We start from the raw sequence: 26264 nt of genomic DNA, 5'->3' as shown, positions 1-26264 counted from the left end.
GTTTTGGGGGCTTTTGGTATAAGAAATTATTGTGTGAATATTTTATATTCTATGTTATTTCTTTCCTTGTTAGATTTAATCAATGACCTCTCTAAAATTTCTCCAAATTTTAAGTAAAAGATCTATTTTTTTTTCTAGTTTAATTAACTAGCAGCTATACAAAAGTATCAAATAATGAACTCTCTAAATTTTACTCTATTCAATTTAAATATAATACTTCTTATATCATACTCAGTACAATGTAATCCTAATTAAGTGCTTCCTCTCTCTCTCTCTCTCCTCTCTCATCTCTGCTTTCTCTCTTTATTTCAATATATTTAACATGAAGAAATGGAATTGAAAACAAACCAAAAATACAAAGTCCAAGAAATGAAAAATGATTATTTGGCGGGCGGGAAGCGTTGGTGACATCGCAATTGTGACTACCCAATCAAACAACCGAGTAGAAAGTTATAACTTTTTGAAGTTTTAGGATTTTTTTTCTTTTTTTTTTATGCCAAACAAAAGGTTTTACGTCTCTAAATGTAATTAGTTTAATCAGCTGAGGATCATGTCTCATAAAGTAGATGTTATTAGTTTGAATCTCACTTCCCTATTTTCCTTCCATTATGCCAACATGTCAAAAAAAAAAAAAATGCTCTATTTATTTTTAAAAGAGGGTAAAGATGTCCCTCAAACGTCATTAGCCCCATTGTCGGTGGTATATATATAATTTTAGATTATGTTAGGATTTCGTAGTAGATTGATAATGTGGCAAGATCATGATTTTCTACGTGAAATGAGTGATTTAAAGAAAAATATGGGATAGATTACCCTAGGAATATTCCTAGGATTCTGAAAAAAGTATGAAACTATCAAAAAAAATAATAAAAAAAAAAGGCAAAAGAAGAAAACAAAATAGAAGAGAGACATAGCCATATTGTTTTTGCTGTTTTCTTTCCATATTTGTTTTCAAAAATAAAAAACGAAAAAGTGGAAAACAAAATAAAAGAAGAGGGACATAAGCCATATTGTTTTTGCTTTAATTTCTATATATATATATATATATATATATGTGTGTTTTCGTCATTTCATCGTACAAGCATGTTTATGCTCTGTCAACTAAAGGTTGTCTTTCGATGTAGTCGGCAACCTGATGACAAAAAACAAACAATAAATAGTAAGAAATTAGTGGCTGAGAAGTGAGGAGGGCAAAACAACAAACTAGCTGAGGCTTGAGGGAGCCAACACACTCTATTCAATGAAGTCCACGTGATCTGATGTCCCAAAAGAACAGCATAAATATGACCAACGGTCATGCGCAATTCACTTGTCGTCTTCTGCTTCTTGTCCCCCATTCATCATTCACTGCAACGCTTTCAACTTTTTTTGGTTTCTAGCAGATATTCCTCAACGTACAGCTAACAGAAGAGGAAAGATAGAGAACTGGCTAATGGCTATGGAGGTTGATATATATATAACTTATTCTACAAAGACTGAAGAATACAACGAGTTTTACGATAAAAATTTTTTGAAAAGTTTTACGAACAAAACCTCAATTTTCTAAGGCAACCTCACACCGGCGGCCGGTGGATTAATGGCATGCACGTTTCAACTTCCACACCTGTCCACGTACAAGCGATCAAGTCGACCAACAAGAATAATACATTGAGTCTAAAACAAGTACAAGAGATCACATCTAATAATTTGATTGTCAGTAAGGTAACTGTCTGAAGTTCAAAACATGCAAATTAATTAATTAATTAATTAAAAGAACTCTCTATATTAATTCTCCACTTCATCTTCATGATGAGTACTACTATAGCTTACAAGTAAAAGTAAATACAATATCCTTCAAATTCATATGATCATAAGAGAAACCTTGTGAGCCCTACTTTGTCTCCGGTAGCCTCAACATCCTTTCGCACTTGCTGTTGATACTCTCTGAAGCTGAAGTGTTTGTACACAGCCGGCAGCAGCCTCTTTGTACTGCAGCAGCTTTGTATCACCGCGTCACTGGAGGGGCAGTAGAAATACGCCACAGAAAACCTTTCAACCTCTTCACTGGAAACCACTCTGTGTTTGATGCTCTTGAAGACATCATTGCTCAACGCCTGCGTCACCGAATATGCTCTCTCTCAACATGGATCTTTATATATATATTTATATATATACACAAATACAAACAAAGGTATGTACCAAATGATCTATCTTTGCATTTCAATATTCCAACCATGCTGTCTTGTTCTTGAGACTATTCAGTATCCTGTATCATCCTATTCCTCATTGTCACATCACTTGTCCATTTTCGTGCGTCTTTCTAGCTTTATTATGAGTGGAAAAATATGACATCACTAATGTGTTTAGTGGGTTTAATTTCTCCCATGATTTGCCCTTAGATCTTTCTTTTGAATAAAATTGTTTCCTTAATTTACTAAAAATATATAACTTAATTAAGCATGATTAATATACATACTTAAGATTATGTTACCTGAAATAAGTCACCAATATTGATAACTAAAGCTTGTGGATTTGGTTTGACACGAAACCATTTTCCATCTTTCAACAATTGCAATCCTCCAACGTGGTCTTGATACAAAATTGTAAGGAAACTGCTGTCGGTGTGAGGCATCAAGCCAAAGGCCTTGGAGGGAAATGGACAGGGAGGATATCTGTTCAGTCGAAGATAGCTGGTGTTTGGTGGGCAGTTCTCTTGGAAATATGTAGATTTGATGCCTAAAATCTGTGATAGAATTTCAGCTATGCTTTGAGCCAGAGGGGCAGCTACTGTCACGAATGCTTCAATGGTTGATCTGAACAAAGAAAGAAAATAAGAAAATATAGTGAGACAAAGAATTTTTTTCCTTTTTTGAAGAAATAGATCCTTACCCCAAGTATATTGAATTAATGATGCTGGAATATCTTGACAGACAATATTAGTGCAAGAATCGGCAAATGTTGAGTTGTCATATCCTGAATTAATAGCGACAAATATTTTAACAATGATAAGCACAATAATTGCAAGAAGTGGCAGAATTACGCGCAATTAGGTCAATGTTGTGCAATGTGCAATAAATTGGACATAACTTTAGTAAGTATTAGAATCGCATATAAGACCATAATCTGAAATGTTCTTTTTCGGTGCACACTACTTGGCCACCGGGCTATGCTCGCTAAGCATCATTTTTGGGCTCAAAATCTACATTTTCCCTCTGAATCACCATTTTAAGTTTTTTTTTTTTCTTTCATTTTCATTTAAAAAAATATTTATTTTCTTATTTTAGTAGAGATTTTATTATTGGATATCGCCATATTTTTAGCAGAATCCTTATTTTAATTTGCCGTTTGATTTTATGTATAATTAATTCAGTTTTCCTCAATTATTTAAGCCCGACTTGTGGGCTTAATTTGTTCAGTACTTCGATTTCAGAATAATATTTCAGTAGAGTAATCCTTTGTTTCCTAAGACTAAGAGCAGCTAGGGCTTTTCTCTACTCTATTAGTTGTTTTTCTCCTTTCTGAATTCCCTAACATGACTTCAATTCATAGTTTCAGGCTACTAGCCTACGCTATCCACCGCCACCTCACTTGGCCATCGATTGACCACTATCTGCGATCACTATATCTTGTCTTTTTTCCAATGAAGTAAATCGAATGAAATTCCCCTAGTAGTTCTCTTTAACTCACTCTCTTTGCTCGCCCAGCCGGGCCAGCCTCATAGCATTGAAGTTCCAAATTTAAGTTCTCTCACTTTCTGTTCACACCCCCAAAAAATCACTGGTGGAGCCATGGGGCATATGCCCCCTCTCAACCCCAATTTTTTTTTTTTTTTCATATGGGAAATGGGACAAGGAAATTATACCTTGATACTTGAGTTGAGTTTAACATGTTAACAATTGACACATATTACATATATATATAAAAAATAAAACCTAAACTCATAAACTATGTTGCGATTTGGTGATTTCAAACTTGCAAATTCAATCAGCCAAATTTCTCTTATTCAAGCCATTAGACAATTCAAATAAAGTGTTTAATTATTTTTTCTGAAAGGTATTTAATCAATTTTTTACACTAATTTATTATTAAATAACAAAATGTCTATTTACACTTTTATATTTAAATTGGTCAATATAGATTAATTGTTTATGAATATAAAGAGCAAAAATAAATTATAATTTACATTTATATGTTTTAAAAAATAATAAATTTTTAATTAATTTATTTTGTTAACTATATTTTTTTAATATTTTTAGGACAGAGGTTTCCTTCAAACTGGGTTGGAGGAACTTCCTTTAACCCAATCTATAAAAATGACATGTGTCTCTTTTTTTAATAACATGTGGGATGCACATGAATTTTTAATATTATTTATTTCAACTTTGTCCATATGTGGGATGCATATTTTTAATAAAAAAAATGTGCATCTCACATTTTCAAATGACATATGTCATTTTTATAGACTGAGTTAGAGAAAGTTCCTCCAACCTAGCTAGTTTGGAGGAAAACTCTGTCCATATTTTTAATAAATTTTTGTTCAATTTTATTTTTTAATCTTAACCCCTCTGAACCAAAATCCTGGCTCCGCCACTTGCTGCCACCCCTAACCACCTCTAGGGGCCACTATCGCTGAGTCACTGTAATACCCCGATAAACTGGGGTATTACAGTAACCCTGCCAGGCTGGGGTGGTCATTACCTCATCCCACCAAAAAAGTGATGAGGTGGTCATTACCTCATCCCCCCTATGAAAGGCACCACCCCACCAAAAAAGTGATGAGGTGGTCATTACCTCATCCCCCCTATGCTAGGGTAGACGGGCAATCCCACTGGAAGAGGGCAATGGTGGGTCGCCCCACCCAATAACAAAGAAGGGGGTGGGGCACCCCTCCACCGATGAGCATTGGTGGCAAAGATCACCCCTTCCCCAACCCCCTGGGTGGAGGGTCTGCGTGAGGTCAGAGTTGCCCCATTCGCCCTTATATATATGTTGGTGGGTGGGGCACCCCTCCGCCAATGAATGTGGGTGGGCAAGATGACCACACTCCCCCCCCCCCCCCAATTCATTGGCGGGTAAAAGGTGCATGTGAGGCCCGGGCGATGGGAGCAATATGCACCCCACCACTTTTGTTGGTGGGAGGGTGGTGGGGTGACCACCCATCCACCTCATTTGTTTTTTTCTTTTTTCTTAGTCTTGTGGTTTGGTCATGTGTCAAGTTGAGGTGACATATGCAAATGTGAGCTATTTTATCGGGTTTGACGTGATCTTATGTCTAAGCGTCTCAATTTTCATTAAAATCCATAATGGCAAGTGTACATAGAAAGCTATTTAATAATGAAATATGCCTTAATAATGATTTGATAGAAGGTTAAATGCTAAGGACTTCTAGAGTATTCTTCCATGGTATTTTTTGCACTTTGATTGGTCGTTATTCACTAGAGTCATTGCTCAGTAGGGGTAAAAAGGCGGTTACTGTTAACCGTAATCGCCTAGGCACTTATTAAATTTCACTAACCGCATCTGCTATGCGGTTAGCCGGCGGTTAGTGGTTAGTAAACATATAACCGCTTGTTATATCCGTTTTTTTTTTTTTTCAAAGTTGGGCCTTTGAGCCAATTTTTCAGTTTTGGACCATTTTTTTATTTTTTGTTATATACACATTGAGCCAAATTGCTCAAAAAAGAGCCCACATTGAAAATCTAAAATATTTGACCTCAAATCTACATTAATTTACATCTATTTGTATTAAAAAAAAAAAAGATAATATATATATATATATATATATATATATATATATATATTAATACTTCAATTGTGGTTATAAGTAACAAAGAACGGAACTATATGGCCCCTTGGGGGGGGGGGGGGGGGGGGGGCTAGCCCCCAAGGAGCCATGTAGTCTCCAAAATTTTTTTTAAAAAAGTACTTCAAATTTTTTAAGAATTAAAATTTTACCACTAAATTTTTTAATTTTGCCCTCCCAAACTCCTAATGCTAGTTCCGCCCTTGTAAGTAACATATTATTTAATCCAATGTTAATTACTTAATTTGATATTATACGAATCATATTATCATTGTACATAAACAATACGATTAAGTATTTAAATTGTCATTAAATCATATGATTAAGTATTAATCTTATACATTTATATTATTCAATATGCATATATGTATAATTTATAACATATATGGACTTATAATTTTATAACATACATTGTAACTAAGTCTCTAGGTATTTAATTATTGTATTAGTATGAATTTGTATACTTATGACTTATGTCATATTATATATGTATAATTTGTTATTATATAATCATGTGATTTAATCATCAAGTGATCATATGATATAATCATATAAATTATAATAATAATACATTAATACTTCAAATTGTGGTTATAAGTAACACATAGTTTAATCCAATACCAATTTAATTTGATATTATACGAATCACATTATCATTGTACGTGAATAATATAATTAAATTGATTAAGTATTTGAATTGTCATTGAATCATACGATTAAGTATTGATCTTATGCATTTATATTATTCAATATGCATATATGTATAATTATAATTTATAACATACATTGAAACTAAGTCTTTAGGTACTTAATTATTGTATTAGTATGAACTCGTATACTTATGACTTATGTCATATTATATATGTATAATTTGTTATTATATAATCATATGATTTAATGATCAATTGATCATTGATATAATCATATAAATTATAATGATAATATATTAATATTTAAATTGTGATTTAATTATCTAAAAAAAAAATTGCGATTTAATGGTCAATTGATCATGTTATAAGTATAAATATGATGATTATTATTATGATTATTATTATTATTATTATATAAATATATATTATATAATAAAGGCGATTAGCAGTTTTAAAAAACTCAATAACTGCTAATCGCTAAATTTTTTTACTAATCACTTTTAAGATGACTAGCAATTAATACCCGCCTTTTTACCCCTACAATTAAGTCAGTTTCTCAAACCTGTAAAAAGTACAAAGTCTAAACCCACAGAAATTTTCGCTGTTAGGGTGTCATAATTTTAAAAATTTTGATGGTGACCCATATGGACGATAACATCATCATGGCCTTCCTTTTCAACTTCGACAGGCGATATATACTATCTCTAATTTTGTTTTTAGGTACAGTATATCTATTTTTCAGGAAGGGGCAGAGGTGAACAAATAGCTAGTGAGATGTAACTGTTTAGTGTACAGCTAGCTGATGTGGTAGGATATATATCCACACCCTTGGATTTTTTTTTTTCCCACGTCCTACGTCTACAAAAGATAAAATTAAATAAGGATAAATAAAGAGAGGACACAGAATTAGGACTTATGTATATAAGATAATTTTTTTTTAAAAAAAAAAAGAAAAAAGAAAAGAAGAAAAGAAGAAAGAAAGAAAGAAGACTACTGTTGCATGTAATTAATCTAGGGTTTCTCAACTATGTATGCTGAAGATTAATGAAAATTTAAGAAAACAATGTTCTTGCTATCATAACAATTGCAATGCTTGAGAAGTACTGGATTTCACAAGTCTTTAAACGATAAAATGCGATATATACAATGAATTACCCATAAAGAAGACTAATTAAGATATGCAATGGTCTATTCTATAACAAACAGTGAGCATAAAAGATTGAAAATATATACTATTTAATTGTTAGTGCCCATCTTGATGATCAATATATATTGTGGACATGATTTGGATCCCCATGGTAAGAAACAATAATATTTAATGAAACTTTTGGGTTTACAAGCGCAGATATATATGCTTCACACCATTAAGCTATATATGATGATGGATCAGGACACGAAACCCTCCTTAATTTCCATATTGTCATATCCTAAAGTACTCATCTTATTTTAAATAATTTTTACCTTATAAATCAATACTTTAATTAAAGTTTTTGATGTATTACCATAAATTAATATAGAAACGACTCAAAAAAAAAAAAAAAAAAAAAAAAAAGAAGAAGAAAGGTTTGTAACTTTGTACCTGAGAGTACTCTTGCATTCATCCATTCTTGATATATCTGCGAGAGATAAATGTAAGGCTTCTGACCAAGGGACATGCCTTAGAAAAGTAGCCTTTGAGTTCCCCCAACGGTAACTATTGGCTGATAAGTTCAAAAAGTTGTCTTCAATCTTTTTTTGAAAGGGAAGATGGAAGACCTTCGTCTGCTCATCTTTCAAGATTTTAAGAACTTTTTGAGAAATTCCATGATTCACTACTTGAAAGAAACCCCATTCCCTTGCAGCCTGAGTAATCTGTTTGATGCACTTGTCTCTCTCTGCATTCAATTGACTCAGATCAATCAAGGGTAGATCGCATTCCTCAACTATAAGAGGATTTTCATCTTTTGGTTCACCAAGAGAGGAGTTATGTAAAAGGGTCTTGTAGGTTTCTCGAAATGGAGGTTCCTGATCCATCGATCGATGCTGTATTCTCAAGCCTGATTATAAGAATAATATATAAAATTATAAATAAATAAATTGAGTTTATCAAACAATGTTGTAAAGTAATCATAGAAAGTCAGTCATGCCATGCATGAATAAGCAACTTGCACCTTCCATAAGTACTGTCTAACCTTTTACTGTCAGAGCTTAATACAGCTATCTCATGTGAGTCGATCTGTCCAATTAATTCAAAGCTGTTCTTGTTATATATATTTAAGTAGCTATATGTTGATCTTGTCCACGTTAATTACCCCTGGCCTGCACAAATTGAAATTATTTAGGAGAAATTCTTTCTTGCATTTTAACCTAACAGTTTGCAAGGACAAAGTGAGAAATAAACTTATATTAGTGATCAAGCTGTAAATTCTCAAAATGGTCAAGATAGAGTAGAGTTTTGTTTTCCATATAATATTATTAAGATGATGGATGAAACATGCACGAGAATTAATTAATAAGTGCAGAATGCAATATATTTTGAGTTTCCTCACTTGTGATTATAAATATAAATAGATATACCTGTACGTTTTGCTTGAGTTGTATACTTCGGTCATGAAACTGCAAAAATGATAAAATCTGAAGAAAGAAGAAGAAGAAAGAGGTAAAAAAATGAGCAAAGGATGGAAGAAGGACTACATATATATTGGCAGTAGTGTAATGCATTAATATAGGATTGGAAAATACAGAAAAACTGAAGTTACCCATGGGAAGAGTTCTGCAAGGATTGGAAAAGAACATTTAATTAAGGAGACGCGTTAGGTTCAGAGGAAGATGAATCAGAAAATAAGAAGAAAGGGTGTAGTACTAGTAGTCCATGAAGCATGGAGTCGTATTTATAAGGATAATTAGGCTGCACATGGAATATAATAATAAGTTGGGGTTTGGTGATTGAGAACCTATGGCTGAAGCGAAGAACACGCGGCCAAACATGGATCATCAGAGAAAGCAGGGAAAGAGATATCCAAAGTATTTTATATTTTGATAAATGATTCTCCAACGATATTTCTCCTTCGTTACAAAAAATTGTGTTTTGTGACATGTTTACAGTACACATGTTTTTAAAACATCACCGATTAGTAACATGATAATTTGTGGCACATCACTAAATTTTTTAGTGACGTGTTAGAGATTAATACATCACATTTTTAAAAAAAATATTAAAATATACGGAAAGGAAAAAAAAAAAAATCCTTCCAAAAAGCATAATACAATCCTCAAACCCACCTCTCTCTCTCTCTCTCTGTCTCTCTGTCTGTGTAGTTTTGTCTTTTCTTCCTGATGCTCTCTCTCTCTCTAGATCTCTCTCTCATATATCAGCTTAGGATTCAAATCATTGAAGGGCCCAAATGTTTAATTGATACAGTAAATGTTTTATTAGACATGTTTTTTTGCATGTATTAGGAATTATTTGGTAATTTATAATTGCAGATACAAAATCCAGTAAGATTTCTTAAGATAAATCCTTTGGTAAGATCACCATTTTTTTTTTTTTTTGGGTCGAATAGAATTTTATTAACACCAAACTAATTTTGGCTTCTTATTTTATTTTTATTTTTTTAAGAAATAAATAATCGATTTACTTTCTAATTAATTAACCTTACTCATGATACTGATCTGCCTAATTTAGTTAATTAATTAGATCCAGCATTAACCATTCATTACCCTATACATAAAATTAATATTTTTTGGTTCCATGCTCATTGACCGTTTTAGCCTGGGACTGTGATAGGCGGCTGATAGCATATATTCACCTGCGCAAATTGTAACTGTGAGTCACATCACCTACGTCAGTCTTGTTTGGATATAAATTCTTTAGGATAAATGTTATTTTTGGATTTTCAAAATTAAAAAATTTATATGATATTTGTTAATCTTAATTTAAAGAAATGTTTATATTTTAAATATTTTAAATCACATATAAAGCTTTATAAATAAAGTCGTGTGCTCAAAGCATATATATATCAAAAAAATATATAGTCTATAAAACTTTAACATGTATAAATATAGATTATATGTCGAACCATCTTAATCTCTGCGTATATTTTATTTTTTATATCCCATATTATGTGTATCTATAAGTATTGCAAGGTATAAGACTCATGTATATCTTTTTTTTCTAATGTTCGAAAATTACTAGGACTTCGATCGCTAAGCATAAAGCATGTGATTTTGAACAAATTTACAGGGAGATATACATGAGATATATATTTTAAGGCAAAATCATGAAAAAAGAAGAAGAAATAGTCGCCACGTAATGGGAGTGGGTGTAGTTCACTAGCCGTCGGCCGTCGGCACCGAAAATGATGAAAATCTTATGCCTTCTTTCTTTTGTCTTTGTTTTTTTTTTTACTTTTTCGGGAAGATTCATTTAGCTTTTTGGAAGTGGATTTGACTTTTAATATTTAAAAAGTGATAATAGACTTTCATAAAGTTTTAAAGTTGGATAAGGTTGTCTATTCGTTAACTTTTTCATCTTGAAAAGGAAAAAAAAAAAAAAAAAAAAAAACATTAAATTCAATTTTTTTTTAAACAGAACAAAAATAATAATAAGGATGGCATGTAAACTGGGTGCTGTTTCATTTGGCTGGGTTCAGTTTTAATAAAATTACTCATTCATCTTGGCAACAGTCAAAACCACTCTATGGACCATTTGGGGGTAACAAGTGGCAAAATGGGCGTAGCCGAAACCATCCAATTCTCACCAAATGGAAATAGCTTTCATTTCTATTTCTCTTTTTTTATTTTTTATTTTTTTATTTTAACACTTTACCCCTTAAGCATTTTGGAGACGTCATCGGCTAATGACTCACGTGTAACACGCATGATACATTTTTCATAAGGAAAGACAGAATTTTAACATATGAAGAGACCAACAGTTAAGACTTTGAGGAATCAATTTTCACCTATAAACATCGCAAGCCAAATCAAAATACAGGTTTAACTTCAAAAGGATTAAATGCATTTTTCCTTATGTGTGAATAATTGAAGTTTTTGCCAAACGCCAATTATAAAAAGCTAACATCTTCTTTGCATTGTTTCCTCCATGGTGGTCGGGTGGATAAGTAGGATTTTGATGAGATATTTACAACTAAGAGTAAATCTGCTTTATTTTATTCTTGAAAGTACGTTAATTATAACTATTAGTTTTTCTTTGATCATTCATCCATATTCTGTCCCTCAATACTGAAGTATTTGTTCCCCCGGAGCTAAAAAATAGCCTACACAAAGTGGTTTCTGAAACAGGCTAAGAGGCAAGCATGCTTGAGTTAAGGAGGTGGAGCAATAATAAAAATCAATCTGGTTCTGACGATGAGGAGGCACGAAGAACTTCAGTTAAAATAGTCGCCAGAGCAAATAAATGATACTTAACGAAAACCAATAAAACCTAGAATTTGTAGCTCCGAAGGAGAGGTGGAGTGGTGAGGAAGCACGTAAGGCCCACATAGAGAGTGTGAGTAGAGTAGCAATGAGGCCAAATCTAGCGTCACCCCGCGCGCGCGCGCGGGGGGGGCATCAAAAGTGGAGGCTGATGTCCATCCCTTTTCTAGCACTCACAACTGAGGTAAAGACATTGAAAATGAACGGCTTCTTCACAAGGGAAAAAGATGAAAGTTTTCTCTCCAAAAAAAACCGACGAGATCTATATATAACTTAAAGCAATGTGTGTGCCTCTTGGAAAGTCAAACTATCAAAGTTATGCATGTTAAACTTTGGATACTTCCAAACTTTCAGTATCATATTTTAGTGATCTATAAGACTAGTTCCATTGATTTATCCCATCCGGTAGAACACGTTACCAGCATTTTTTTTTTTTTTTTTTGTGTAAGATAGTAAAACAATTATTTTTATCCTTCATCCATGCTTTTTACCAATATGTAATTAAAAAGTATTTTCAAATATAATTTTCTTAGATATTATTTACCTTTATTTTGTTTTTGAATCAAAATTTCCTGTAAAGTGGGTGGGAGGAAATAATTCTTAAAAATGCATATTTACATGATCTATTGAAAGTATTTCCTCGGCCAACAAAACTTCGAAATAGGCCAACATACATGAATAGATTGACATTGTGGGTAAACCTAACCTCACATAAATCGTAGTCACCATCATCAGACTCGTGGTGTGTAATTCCTTCGATTCCCCCATGAACCGTAGGACTAGGAAGTTAGTAAGAACCACAAGAATGACGTATGAAAAGAAATGAAAACTAGATAAACAAATTAAGATCGAGGCCAAATTAATAAGAAACCCAATAACCACTCACCAAAGATATTCCTCTCTTGGCCTATCTATAATTTCCAAAGATTCCTCTCTTTGGTGGCCCATCTAAATGTGTAAAATGGATAGGAGATTTAATCAAAACAAACTTTGGACACTCAACATATATAGCTTTAGATGCAAACAACCAAACTCAAGACTTTAAGTCTACTAACTTTACGGGTTTTCTCTTACTAGACTTGCCTATTTACGAGTTGAGTGAAAAAATTTATACCTAAAAGTAACTTTATGGGTAGGAAAGACCAATGGACAGAGTTAGAACAATTGGGCATACCACCTTTGCCAAAATTTTGTGCAGGTTATCAATTATCATGCAAAACCAAACAAAACCAACACAAACGCCCGACAATCCAGAATATTACGACCAAGGTGAAAGGGATAACATATGAAATGGGTTGAGATAAAACATAAAATGAACATATAATTGCGTGCAGACCGCCAAAATTCTCAACCTGAATAAGATAGAAAGTTGATAAGTGATTACTCTCCACCTACTCATCATCGAAACGTTGTTCAAAAAGTTGTCCTGAATTAATAACAACATACAAGCAGATCTTAATACTGATGAATAACGGAAAAAAGAATCCTGTAAACACAACCTACCAATTAAATGTATTACTAGGGTGACAATTCGTGTTCATATGTTGGATTTAAGTCGTGTCAAGGTATGTATATAAAACTATATAAATCAACTATAACCCAACTAATTTAATTAAACGAGTCAAAGCACTCAACCCTAACCATCTAAATTTATATTAAATTCATATCAGGTTCGCAAGTTATGTAAAAAATTGACAGTCATTATGCCGCATATCAGGTTCGTATCGTGTCAAGGCAAAAATATAAGATTATAGATCAACCATAACCCAATTCATTTAATTAAATAGGTTAGACTTTTCAACCATAACCCTTTAATTTCGTGTCGAGTTCGCGGGTCGTGTCAAAAATTATCAGTATTAACATGCCAACGCACAAGTACACTGGTTACTTGAACCGTTCCTCACGCAAACACAAGACAATCTTGAATCAACTAACCGTTAACAGGTTTTTTCTTTTGTTGGGAATCATTTTGAGGTGTATCACCTTTGTCCGTGGTTTGTCATGCTCACTCATAATCCCTTCTAACAATGGCATATAAATAAAAGGAAATAAAATTGACTTAAAAGTAAGAAACGTGTATTAGACGAGAAGCCAAGCTACCAACATTCTGCTCTTTGGGAGACAGAGAAGAGACAAGAATATCATGTATTGTATACATATCACATACGAGGCCTTTTGGCATGTCACTCATCATCTTTGTACGGGTACTCTTCGGGAACTTGCTTCAAAAGCTTCACCTGCAACTCAAATGCATCATCTCCTCGCAGCATGTCACGGACCCAAGGGACTTCAGCCTTTATTGACACCTCAACATACGAAAATATTGCAAAACTATTTTGAGCATCATCTACATCTTCCAATCTACAGTTATCGAGATACTATGACAAAAAACAGAGAAACAAGCAGATTATTTCTATACAATAAAGAACAAGAAATGTCCTCAAAAGGTAGCTCAATCGGCTAGGACCACGCTTAATGAAGCAAAGGTTACTAGTTCAAATCTCCCTCCCCCTTCTCGTGCAGACATGTAAAAAAATAATAATAATAATGAACAAGAAACTATTCTAACTTGCAACACTGAAACCTACGACCTCACCCTCGCTCCATTCCATTCTTATGGGAGGAGGTACCACTTGAGCTAGAGCTTATTAGAACAGACGGAGGAGATGTTACTTGAGCTAGAGCTCATTGATTAATAAGGTTCAAAGATGTTCGAAACCACAACACAGAAATGAAAATCCTCAAGTAAAAAGATTATGTTCTTTTTCCTTTCTGATCTTCCATCAAACTAAAGTCATGGCCACCAGACTTTAATTAAGTGACTAAAAGTTCACAACAAGATGGAAAGGCTTAGAACGGAAGCCTCTTATAGCACAAGACCATATCTTTCCATCTATGAGAAAATGTTGATACTAATAGCCAAAAAGGTTAAAATAGATAGAATGCTTATGTCAGATTCGGCTACTTAAAAGACCAATAACAAAAATACAGAAGAATAAGAACAAAGAACGAAGAAATGTGTCAAGTTGAGGCTTTAGTTGCTCCACACAATAAGTCGATATATACAACCAGTGGTCTAGTTTTTCCAGCAACACGATGTAATCTATAATTCATAATAAGAGAACAATTTTTGAAGGAGCATGTAGACAGCAAAGAATATATGTATAGCATTATGGCGTGCCAAGGAAAAAGAAAATAGTTAAAGATGTGCAGTAGGACGAGGTGGAACTCACCATCTCCAAGGCTCCGCTGATGACTCCACTTTTTGATTTGGCATCGGGTATCCGGACCTTCGCTCTGACTAATCCCGAGGGTGCACAAGCCCTTAGCAAGGAGTTTTCCACAAGTGCACCTTGGTTAATTCAAGGGGTGAACCCCCAGTCCAATGGCCCCAATAAGCAGTTTGACTCCACTTAAAATGTGGCAATAGTGTAGACCTTGACATGTATCAGGCAGCTCAACAAAGTCTACCAGAGGATTATCCTCCGAAATGATACTGCAACATGTCCCATCAGCATCCCAATTGGTTACAGTCTTACAGATGCAGTGACCCCTAAGAACATTTTATAACCAACCTGCATAAAAGTGACATTAGGACATGGACAAATAAATGTTTCACACTATAAGATAGAAATTGATGCAGTACACGTCTTGCAATAACACACGCATGACCCGGAAAATACTTTCAAAACTAGAAAAGTATGAGAAGCATGCTCCACTTTTAAAACCTCAGGTTTGTAGATAAATTCAGGTAAGCCAAAATGTGTTACAAGGAACCAACTATGTCAATGCTAAAACGAAAGTGGGGCATAAATTTCATCAGAACCCACCCAACTGACCTTATATTGACCCATGCAAGCAAGCAATTTTTCTAGAGCTGCAAGCCTAATGGATTGGACTGGATCAAAGACCAACCAAATACCAATGAAGTTGAACAGGTCACCAGAAGGCCAACTCATCCCCACACAGCAATGGGGTTCCCCAACTAAAGTTGCCTTGGCATGGCAGAGATAAAATAGATCTTGTTAGGTAGGGGTGGCAAATATTACCCAGACCCATCTGCCGCCAGAGACACCCTGCATCAGGGGGTAATTGACTGCCCATTTAGGACATGGGTTCCAATAAGTATTGACGCATTTATTACCCAGTTAATATATAGGGAACATGGTAATAAAGATGTGTATCATTAGACACCCATTGGGCATCCATTTCAACTACATAGTGTTTCATATCCGAAGGTCTCAAATGATTCACACTGCTCAGTCACTTACTCTGCCTCTTCGTCGCACCAGTTCTTGCACCCACATATTACCCAAGTGCCAAACCCTAACTCCATTCCTACCTAAGCTTTCAAAACCTAAATTTAGCTTTGATTTTCACCACTTTCAATTCTGGGAAATGATGTCTCAGCATTCCTAATTGCCCTGCAGTGGATTTTCAGGAATTTGGGGGTGGTTCGACCTCCTCAAAAAATTTGGTGTTTTTTTTTTTTTTATATTTACATTTATAATTTTTTTATATGCTTCTATATTTTTTATAAAACGGGACACATGTATTCTTTTGATTGAATATGACATGGCAGTACTGTAAAAAAATTAACAGAAGAAGTTATTTGATAACGGTTCTAACCTCAAGGAGTAAAATGATAACTTTTGAACCTTAGAAAGCAATTTGATAAAAGTACATACCTTAGGGACCACTGCAGCATTTCTCCTCCCCCACCCCCCCCCCCCCCCCCCCCCCAAAAAAAAAAAAAAAAAAAAACCAAAGGCCAAAAAGTTACAATGATGATATTATTCAGTTCGAGGTTGTATGAATGTAAAACAATGTTGCTTGAGAAATGGATCATAAATTGGACTAGTATTAATAATAGAGGCCATAATTTACGTAGATAGAACATTTTGACAAATTTTAAAACAACTGGGAGGATATTTTTAGCAAAAAACTAATTCAAATTTAAATTAAAGCGAATGATGATCACAGACCTTTGCAATTGTTTCAGCTGTCTCTTCAAAGTCGATGCATCTAGATACAATAGATTTTGCTAGAAACTCATCAATCAGTCGAGTCCCAATATTATAATAATCTAATCAACAATTTTGCATCAGATGCCCTAATATGAACAGTTAAGAGTTGTTGGCAGTAGGAGATTACCCATAGACACAAGGAAAGTATGATAGTTGCAATGCAATATGAGAGATGCTAAGGGGCTGGAATCAGAGTGATATATTCATCAACCACCCCAACTAAGTCATCCAAAGACAAGTTCTAGCGCCATTGTAGGTTTGTAGCTATTGCAATACCTAGGGCATTTACGTCAATGAAAACTGAGAAATTATTCAATTTGTTCAAACATAAATTGTAAACTTAAAAGAAGACGGACATTCAAATAAAAATCCTTCCACAGTTATTTGGTCAAGGACCATTATATGTCCCACTATCAGCATCAGAAGGATGTCGAACCCTAGCCTAGTTATCCAGGCTAAGAGCTATCCACCCAAAATGTCACAAGCAAATCAGATTACTAACTTTCATATCATATTCATCTCAAACTTAACCATAAATTGAAAAATCGCATATAAATGGAAACTCACTAATGAGAGACTAAAAATTACATTTATTAAAGCTGTTTGTTTACTTCCTCAACCTCCTCCAGATCCGTAAGCAATTGGCGCACAATCGCCCCGTACGTCAAGGTAAACAGCTCAGCATTCTACACCATTTTCAAATTTCATAGATCAACAACACAATAACAGAGTCATTAAGTCACGAGATCGCGTATCAATTGCTTAGTAAACTTACGAGTTGAACATCAACAAGAAAAATTCAGATTAATCACAGAAATCGACACGTTCAAGAATTACAACAGAATCATCACATCCTTACAATTCAGTTTGGTTACCGAGAGACTGAAAGAAAATAAATTAGATGAAACCAAACAACACAGCCAAAAAAACGAAAAAGACAATTCAGAATTCAAACCGAATACTACAACGTAGCTCGACTTTGTAGTTTTTTTTCCAGGTTTTTTTCAGCGACCAAACAGAAAGGGAAATAGTAATTAGGGTTTTCAGCTTACCACGCGCTCAACGCTGGAGAAGATTGCGTCACCAGTTCGAGGACCAACAGGAGCCATTGTGGATCTGAGTCGAGCAGCAGAGGTTTGCTTTGGTACTTCGAGTTTTGGTTCGAGAGACCGAGTGCCAGTGACGCCTAGAGTTCGATTGGTAGAACTGGGTTTGCGTGGGATGGGCCTTGCCTTTCTCTATTGTGGTTTTAGGTGTAATATTTCGGCCCATAGCCATTTTCGGTCTCTTTGAATTTTGGGCTCGTGATGAGTAGAAAGAGTCAAGCCCAACACTCCCGCCGACATGATGGCTTGAAACCAAATCAATGGATGCTCGAATTCTCACATGAAAGAACAAGAGGGCCCACACAATCAAAATTAGCGAAATCATAAGTCTACAATGAACTGTTTAGCGGAGTTACGATTCTGTGATGAAATGCGCAATAGTGTTATGTTTTAGTGTAGATGACTTTAAAAGTTATAATGTTCATGAAATGAATATGCTTTCACTTCAGTTTGTAAAAAGATTATTATAAAAATTGTAGTACCCTCAGTATTTTTCTTACCATAAAATCATATGCTTTTAAGTACTTTACTATAAAGAATTGTATTTTGGGCCCGGGGAGAAAGAGAGATCATATGCTTTCTCGAAATTAAGAAATAGACACGATGTTTTTCAGAATTAGTTTGGAAATAAACTACCTAATATTTTCTCTCATATTAATTAAGGTCCAAGTGGACCAAGTCTAAGGTAGTTGGATACCGGGTCAAGGACGCACAGAATGACCCAATAATTGGTATCAATATTCAATGGTATGCATGTGAGAGAATTCAATACAATATATTTCTGGTTGCCAGGAAAAAGTCATATTCTAATCCAACGGCGAAAGCAACCAATACCTACTTCCAAGCATCACACATTGCCTATTCCCTTTTAGAGCGCGTGGGTAGGACTAGGAGCTCATGCCTTGCTATGATTTATTTATTTTCTCTCTTTTATTTATTTATTTTACTACTATGACATGCAATAGCCACATAATATCCAAACTATGTTTGTTGATTTTTTATTTTTTTTTTTAGAAAAAATGTTTTGATATAATATAAAATTGAAAATAATTTTGAGTATTTTGTAAATATTTTATATTTTAAATTTATTATTTTTGTTTTGTTTTGAAAACTAAAATAAAAGAAATAATGTAAAAACATTAACAAATAAAGATGAATAAAGGAAAGAATTTAGTTGTTTTGATTTTTGAACCTATCAATCGAATCAACTTCAATAAAAGAAATAAAGGCTATTATATGATTTGTTTACTATTTGTTTCCTTACAATCAAATGTCCAGAAATTAGTATCCACTTAACAATGTTAGAGCATTTTTAGTAAGTTCTTTAAATAAAAGTTAAATTTTTAAAAAAAAATGTTACATTTTTTTTTTAATTTAGGGAGAAATTTTTAAAAGGAACCAAACTTTTTCTATTTTAGTTAAATATATTTATTTTATTTTTTAGCTCTTTTTTTGTTATTAGTAGATGAGAGAAAAAAGGAAAATAAATATATAAACTTAAATTATTAAATAAATTTGACTTTTTAACCTTTTATATTTAGAGAAAAGCAAAGAAAGAATATATATATATATATATATATATATATATATATATATATATGACTATTTTTGTGAAGAAAAAAAAAAAAGTAAAATTTAAAGAGCTGATTAGTGACGAGATGCAAATGCTCTTATAATCGCGTAAAAGCAACTCGCTCCGAAGGAGCGTGGGGCATCATAACAAAGAGTCCCGTCGACTAAAAGGAAAGAATATAATATTATTGATTTATTGCCGTGTTGTACAGGGCATGAAAAATAAAATAAAAATCGAAATTACCACGTGGCACCATCCTACTGGTTTCTTATACAACCAATTTCATCGATAACTCGGCAATCCGGCCTTTATAATGACCGCTTCCGAGACCCAAACCCTTCACAGTTCAGAAAATCTCAAAGAAATCCCTACTTCTTTCTCTTCAAAAACCTCTTTCAAGGTACGTTCTAATTCTCTTCTTGATATTTTTTGCTTTCGCTAATATATATATAAAGATCGTCTTTTTAAGGAAATTTATTATTAATTCTTCGTTTAATTCGATGTTTGTGAGATCAACCTTTCGAAGTTGCTATTGTGACGCAACGCGTGGCTTTGTTTTTGGCTGATTGATTGCTGCTTTTCTGTTTAGGTTTTGTTTGTTCTTTTCCGAAAGTTTTGATGAGATTATCTGAATTATATATATATATATATATATATATATATATATATATATATATATATATATATATTTTCAAATCTGAGAACTATGCTTAACGATCGTCTTTTTAAGGAAATTTATTATTAATTCTTCGTTTAATTCGATGTTTGTGAGATCAACCTTTCGAAGTTTTTATTGTGATGCAGCGCGTGGCTTTGTTTTTGGCTGATTGATTGGTGCTTTTCTGTTTAAGTTTTGTTTGTTCTTTTCCGAAAGTTTTGATGAGATTATCTGAATTTGAGTTCTGGACCAAAACAAAAGTCTGATTTTTTATTAGGTAGATTTTTTTATTTTATTTTATTTTATTTTTAAGTTGATTATATCTTTGTTGAGATGTTAGGAGTTTCTTGAATATCATCATGGGTGGTAGCGTTATGGGTTATTTGATATTGATATTTACCCTTAAGATGACTGAGAAGTCAAATAGGTTTTCGATACTTGTTTATTGTTCTTTGTGAGGTCTATGTTTGATGATGAAAGAAATTTTGAAAGTGGGTTTTGGTCAATTCTTTAAAATTTCTTGATTGATGCCCGTCTTTTTTGTTCAAGTTCTTGTTTGAAATTCGTACATAGTTTTAATTTTTACTATTATGTTTCTGAGATCGGTTTGAATTATTCTTTTTGGGATGATGTTCTTGAATTATTTCTGATGTCAATTTTGACTACATGTTTCTGGGATCTGTTAGGATTATTCCTTTTTTATTTGGGTCCAAGAAGCTGTTTTACATAATTTTGAGAGAACCAATATCAGTTTTTAATGTGTTTCTGATCTGTTTTTTTTTTTTTTTTTTTTTTTTAATTATTCATTTGGAAGTAATGATATTTTATATTTTTGTCAGACCCAGTTATTCAAAGATATGTTTTAACATTTATCTTTTACTTTATATGAAACAGATGCAGATATTTGTTAAGACTCTCACCGGCAAGACCATCACCCTCGAGGTGGAAAGCTCTGACACTATTGACAATGTCAAAGCCAAGATTCAAGACAAGGAGGGCATCCCACCAGACCAGCAGAGGTTGATCTTCGCTGGTAAGCAACTCGAGGATGGTCGCACTTTGGCCGACTATAACATCCAAAAGGAATCCACCCTTCACTTGGTGCTCCGCCTCCGAGGTGGTATGCAAATCTTTGTCAAAACCCTTACCGGAAAAACCATAACCTTGGAAGTCGAGAGCTCGGACACCATCGATAATGTCAAGGCCAAGATCCAGGATAAGGAGGGTATCCCACCAGACCAGCAGAGGTTGATCTTTGCCGGTAAGCAGCTTGAAGACGGCCGGACGCTTGCGGATTACAACATCCAAAAGGAATCCACCCTTCACTTGGTGCTCCGCCTCCGAGGTGGTATGCAAATCTTTGTCAAAACCCTTACTGGAAAAACCATAACCTTGGAAGTCGAGAGCTCGGACACCATCGATAATGTCAAGGCCAAGATCCAGGATAAGGAGGGTATCCCACCAGACCAGCAGAGGTTGATCTTTGCTGGTAAGCAGCTTGAAGACGGTCGGACTCTTGCGGATTACAACATCCAAAAGGAATCCACCCTCCACTTGGTGCTCCGTCTCCGAGGTGGAATGCAAATTTTTGTGAAGACCTTGACTGGCAAAACTATCACTTTGGAAGTTGAGAGCTCTGATACTATCGATAATGTCAAGGCAAAGATCCAAGATAAGGAGGGTATCCCACCAGACCAGCAGAGGTTGATCTTTGCTGGTAAGCAGCTCGAAGATGGTCGGACCCTTGCGGATTACAACATCCAAAAGGAATCCACCCTCCACTTGGTCCTCCGTCTCCGAGGTGGAATGCAAATTTTTGTGAAGACCTTGACCGGCAAAACTATCACTTTGGAAGTTGAGAGCTCTGATACCATTGATAATGTCAAGGCAAAGATCCAAGATAAGGAGGGTATCCCCCCGGACCAGCAGAGGTTGATTTTTGCTGGGAAGCAATTAGAAGATGGAAGGACTCTCGCTGATTATAATATTCAGAAGGAGTCCACCTTGCACTTGGTGCTTCGACTCCGCGGTGGAATGCAGATTTTTGTTAAGACCTTGACCGGAAAAACCATTACTTTGGAGGTTGAGAGTTCTGATACCATTGACAATGTTAAGGCTAAGATTCAAGACAAAGAGGGTATCCCCCCAGACCAGCAGAGGTTGATTTTTGCTGGTAAGCAGTTGGAAGATGGAAGGACCTTAGCCGATTACAACATCCAAAAGGAGTCGACCCTGCACTTGGTGCTTCGGTTGCGTGGTGGAATGCAGATTTTTGTGAAGACTTTGACAGGAAAAACCATAACCTTGGAGGTTGAAAGTTCGGATACTATTGACAATGTCAAGGCGAAGATACAAGACAAAGAGGGCATCCCACCGGACCAGCAAAGGCTCATCTTTGCAGGAAAGCAGCTTGAAGATGGGAGGACTCTTGCTGATTACAATATCCAGAAGGAGTCTACCCTTCATCTGGTGCTGCGCTTGCGGGGTGGGATGCAGATTTTCGTGAAGACCTTGACAGGGAAGACCATTACATTGGAGGTTGAGAGTTCTGACACAATTGATAACGTGAAAGCAAAGATTCAGGACAAGGAGGGAATTCCTCCGGATCAGCAAAGGCTTATCTTTGCAGGCAAGCAGCTTGAAGATGGAAGAACTCTGGCGGATTACAATATCCAGAAGGAGTCTACCCTGCACCTTGTTCTTCGCCTCCGTGGTGGTTTCTGAGCTGGGTTGTGGCTCCCTATGATCAAGTCCATAGTCCTGGGTGGTCCTTTGCTTGTGCTCTTTTCTGTTTTGTGCATCTGGTTGTGTTTCCCTGCCATTTCTTAATGGCTTGTAATAATATTGTTCTGAACTTGTTTTAGCTGGGTGTCTTGTTATGGGAGTAGTACCCCTATTCCTAAGGTGTTGAATGGCCATGTTGAGGTCATGTTACTAGTATTTTGAATAAAGTTACTCTTTTCTTATGCATGCTTGCTGCGCTATTTTTGGTTTAGTTCTTTTTCATTGGTTTTGCTTGAGCTGTTAGTCGATGGTATCGATAGGCCTCTGGCATTGGGCTCTGCTTTTGGAAAGGAGGAGCATTGGAGCCCCTACTGAAATTCATCTTGGTTTCTGACGCTTCTTGGGTCTCTTTATGGTTTTATGTTTAGGTTTTTCACTTGACTACTACTGTCTACGGTGTTGAAAAAAAAAAATTTATGTACATGTTCTGCTCATGATTCCACTACCATCCTATTTTTGTCGTCTTCTTGATTAGTGGTGTTTATAAAAAAATTGCGATAGAATAGTGGGTCGTTATATTGGTTTTTGAGTGGGATTGTATTAGGTGGAAGTCTACTTGATATCGCGTTGTCCTGGGTGCTTGTCTGCTTGAAATTAGGTATATTTCGTGGCAAAAGGATGCTTCACTTGAAATAGTATATGCGTTTAGGTTGGTTAATTCAGGGCACATGGTTTATAAAGGTCCTATGGAATAGATTATAACCCAATGATATTATAAGGTTTACGACCTATGGTGATGAGAAAATCTAATAAAAACTATATTGGTTATTTCCCGGGAGCTAAAACCTCCTAAATCTGGTGGTTACTAGTGATGAATATTGATGGTTCAATATAGGCATGCAGAGGTGTTGGCAATGACTAAAGAGTACTGTAAAAATAGCTGCTAGGATGATGAGCTTAGAACTTGTTTAGAATTGCATTAAGAAATTAAAAAAATATTTTTGGTACATAAAAAATTATGTCAAACAAAAATTGGTCCGTTTAGTAAAAACTTACAAAACATTTTAAAAAAAAAATTATGTTTTTGCTAAAAAAAAAACCCAAAACTACCTTTTAAAATGTTGATGTGTTTTTCGGTCCAAGGATTTTCTAGCCAACGATTTTTCTTCATGGTTGAGCTATGAGAGGAATTCATGTATGGCAATGTTGTTCCTGCAAAACAAATGTATAGTCAGAAGGTCTCCAGTTATGGCCGAAGATTCTCCAATGCTTAAGTTAGCATCTTATATGTAGGTAAAAAATATAATGGTGATTTTGCCTCTAACATCCATGAATCAGTGTGTTGAGTGAGAGAGAGAGAGAGACGTGGGATGGATACGGTTTTTTTGGAGCCCTTGGGGAATAGCTCGTAGGAGAGGAGGAAGAGAACCCTTAGAAAATGTCCATTTTTCTCCTTTGATTCCTAAGTACAAAAAAGGTGGACGCATGTTTTATAATGAGTGGGTAAGGCCCTAAAGACATATTGTGAATAAGTGTAAGTAGGTGTGGCGTAGGGTAAAACATTTTCTCACCAACATAAAAGAAGAAATGAAGCTTTTTCTCTATTTATAAAAAAAATTATATTTTTCAATGCAATTCCAAACTAATTAGCCACATTGCTAGTCACAACACTATTTTGTAAGTTCTGGGGTTGTCTTTTTGTGACTAGGAGAGGTGGTGGTCATAGTACTTCTGCTTCTTAAGTATTTTTGCCTTTGCATGCAAATTACGTGGAAGGTGGGAGGGCAATGGTTGCTTTTGGCTTTTAGATGGGGTGGCAATGCCTTATATAATGGATGTTAATTTGCTTGTTTCCACGTAGAGTTTCATGCGATTCATGCGAAAGCTGCCAGGAAATATGTTTAGTTTGCTTTTGAAATTAATTGGCTTGTTTATTTATCTGACATAGCTTAGGTGGCCTTGGGTTTGCATGGTCTGATCGCCGCATGCCTGTTCCTACAGTTCTTTGAAGGCTTGAAGCTCGGGCCACCAGAATCACCCCACTCTTCTCAAAATCCCAGTCCTCTGTCTTCCTCTTTTCCAAGCACAATTCCATCTTAATTTTGTTCTCTCTCACGCAATGGAGAGTTCTGAGTCATTGTATTTATAAGAATACGAATTACATTTGTAAAAGGAAATACACTTAAAAGATTTGATCTATAACTAACTGATAAAAGGTTTGTATACAAGCTATTTGATAAAATGATTAGCTCAGGCATCGGCCGGGTTGGTGTTTGTCCCTAATCCCTATCTCCACTCTGTTGTTCTAGATACGTTTTGAGACATGGTTTTCTTCAGATATTTCTTGCAGAACTAGTTATGTCCTACACTTTGTTTAGGAAATCGATGGATTTGAATGCGTTAATTACCCTTTTTGCTGCAGTATTTTCCTTTACTACTTTCCCACATATTTTGAGCACTGCTTCGATGGTAAAAGAGCAGTACTCTCTGTTCGAACATTTCCTGATTTCCCCCTTTCTTTTCATGTGATGACAGGTTTTGGCATCAGGTTAATTATCAGCAAATGTATGAAACCAATTAAGAAAAGATAATTAATTAAGCAAGTAAACTAATTAAGAAACTAAGAAGCATTTTATTTTATTCAAGAGACAGCCTACAAAGCCTCGAACTAAACTGCTCATATCTACATAGTAGATACTAGTTACTACACACGATGATGTGCTTGCTTATGAAAGCCCCCCAGTCACCATTTATATCTAGCGGTGACCCTTATTATAGATCGTGCACATGCATGGCTTCCTCTAGAACCTTGCGGAGCGAATCTCACAGCGCTGGGGGCTGAGGCGGCATTGATTTGGCAAGTCCCTAGCAGTCTCCATAACCTCCCTCATTTCCTCACCTCGCATCTCACCCTGCTGCTGCATTACCGCCTGCCTCAACCCCTCACATCGGCACCGCTCGTCCATCTGCCTCAGCTGTTGGCAGCACTGCTCAAGTTCCTGCTGCTGGTGCTGGTTGCTGCCATCGTAACTCCCGTACTGGCTTTGCTGCCTCATGTACCGCTGGCACTGGTTGAGGTTCTGCTGACGCTGAGCCTGCTCGCGGCAGCTCTCGCCTCGCCGCCCCTGCTGGTTCACAATGTCCTCGTCGACGTCCACGGTTGTTATGGTGGTGCGGAAGGCAGCGGCATGCGCCACCAACAAAAGGGCTGCAAAAAGAGCTGCTAGCGTTGCGAGTCTGGCCATTGTTCTGATATATTTGAAACACTCTTGAGAATTATATTGTGAATGCTTTGATGAAACTCTAAGGTGGGAGAGTACTGGTGGATA

General features: G+C 35.2%; 3 protein-coding genes and 1 long non-coding RNA gene across 5 annotated transcripts; 1 reads left to right on the top strand and 3 right to left on the bottom strand.

Moving 5' to 3' along the window:
- Window positions 1–1695: 1695 nt before the first annotated feature.
- On the bottom strand, window positions 1696–8445 carry LOC132173621 (gibberellin 2-beta-dioxygenase 8-like). Its single transcript, XM_059585160.2, has 3 exons — window positions 8012–8445; window positions 2471–2792; window positions 1696–2093 (listed from the first exon to the last, which is right to left on the bottom strand). Exons 1-3 carry the CDS (start codon window positions 8443–8445, stop codon window positions 1848–1850), a joined length of 1002 nt encoding a protein of 333 aa, XP_059441143.2. The 3' UTR covers window positions 1696–1847.
- A 5437-nt stretch (window positions 8446–13882) lies between these two features.
- Window positions 13883–18064, bottom strand: LOC132176506 (uncharacterized). Of its 2 annotated transcripts, XR_009439528.1 has the most exons (4): window positions 17927–18064; window positions 17463–17560; window positions 16833–16872; window positions 13883–15422 (listed from the first exon to the last, which is right to left on the bottom strand). It is a non-coding gene; the product is annotated as an uncharacterized LOC132176506 (long non-coding RNA). The 2 variants fall into 2 exon arrangements; XR_009439526.1 differs by lacking the exon at window positions 16833–16872.
- A 1809-nt stretch (window positions 18065–19873) lies between these two features.
- LOC132173694 (polyubiquitin) lies at window positions 19874–23177 on the top strand. The gene is made up of 2 exons (XM_059585265.2): window positions 19874–19953; window positions 21106–23177. The coding sequence occupies exon 2, from the start codon at window positions 21106–21108 to the stop codon at window positions 22933–22935; it is 1830 nt and encodes a 609-aa protein (XP_059441248.1). The 5' UTR covers window positions 19874–19953; the 3' UTR covers window positions 22936–23177.
- Window positions 23178–25552: 2375 nt separating this feature from the next.
- On the bottom strand, window positions 25553–26246 carry LOC132176395 (2S seed storage albumin protein). Its single transcript, XM_059588588.1, has one exon. The coding sequence runs from the start codon at window positions 26178–26180 to the stop codon at window positions 25737–25739; it is 444 nt and encodes a 147-aa protein (XP_059444571.1). The 5' UTR covers window positions 26181–26246; the 3' UTR covers window positions 25553–25736.
- Between the last annotated feature and the right edge of the window lie 18 nt (window positions 26247–26264).

The sequence above is a fragment of the Corylus avellana genome, chromosome 3 (assembly GCF_965113065.1).
Source record: "Corylus avellana chromosome 3, dhCorAvel1.hap1.2, whole genome shotgun sequence".
NCBI classification, from domain to species: Eukaryota; Viridiplantae; Streptophyta; class Magnoliopsida; order Fagales; family Betulaceae; genus Corylus; species Corylus avellana.
The sequence above is the reverse complement of the archived record's forward strand: the minus strand, read 5'-3'. Positions and strand labels throughout refer to the sequence as shown.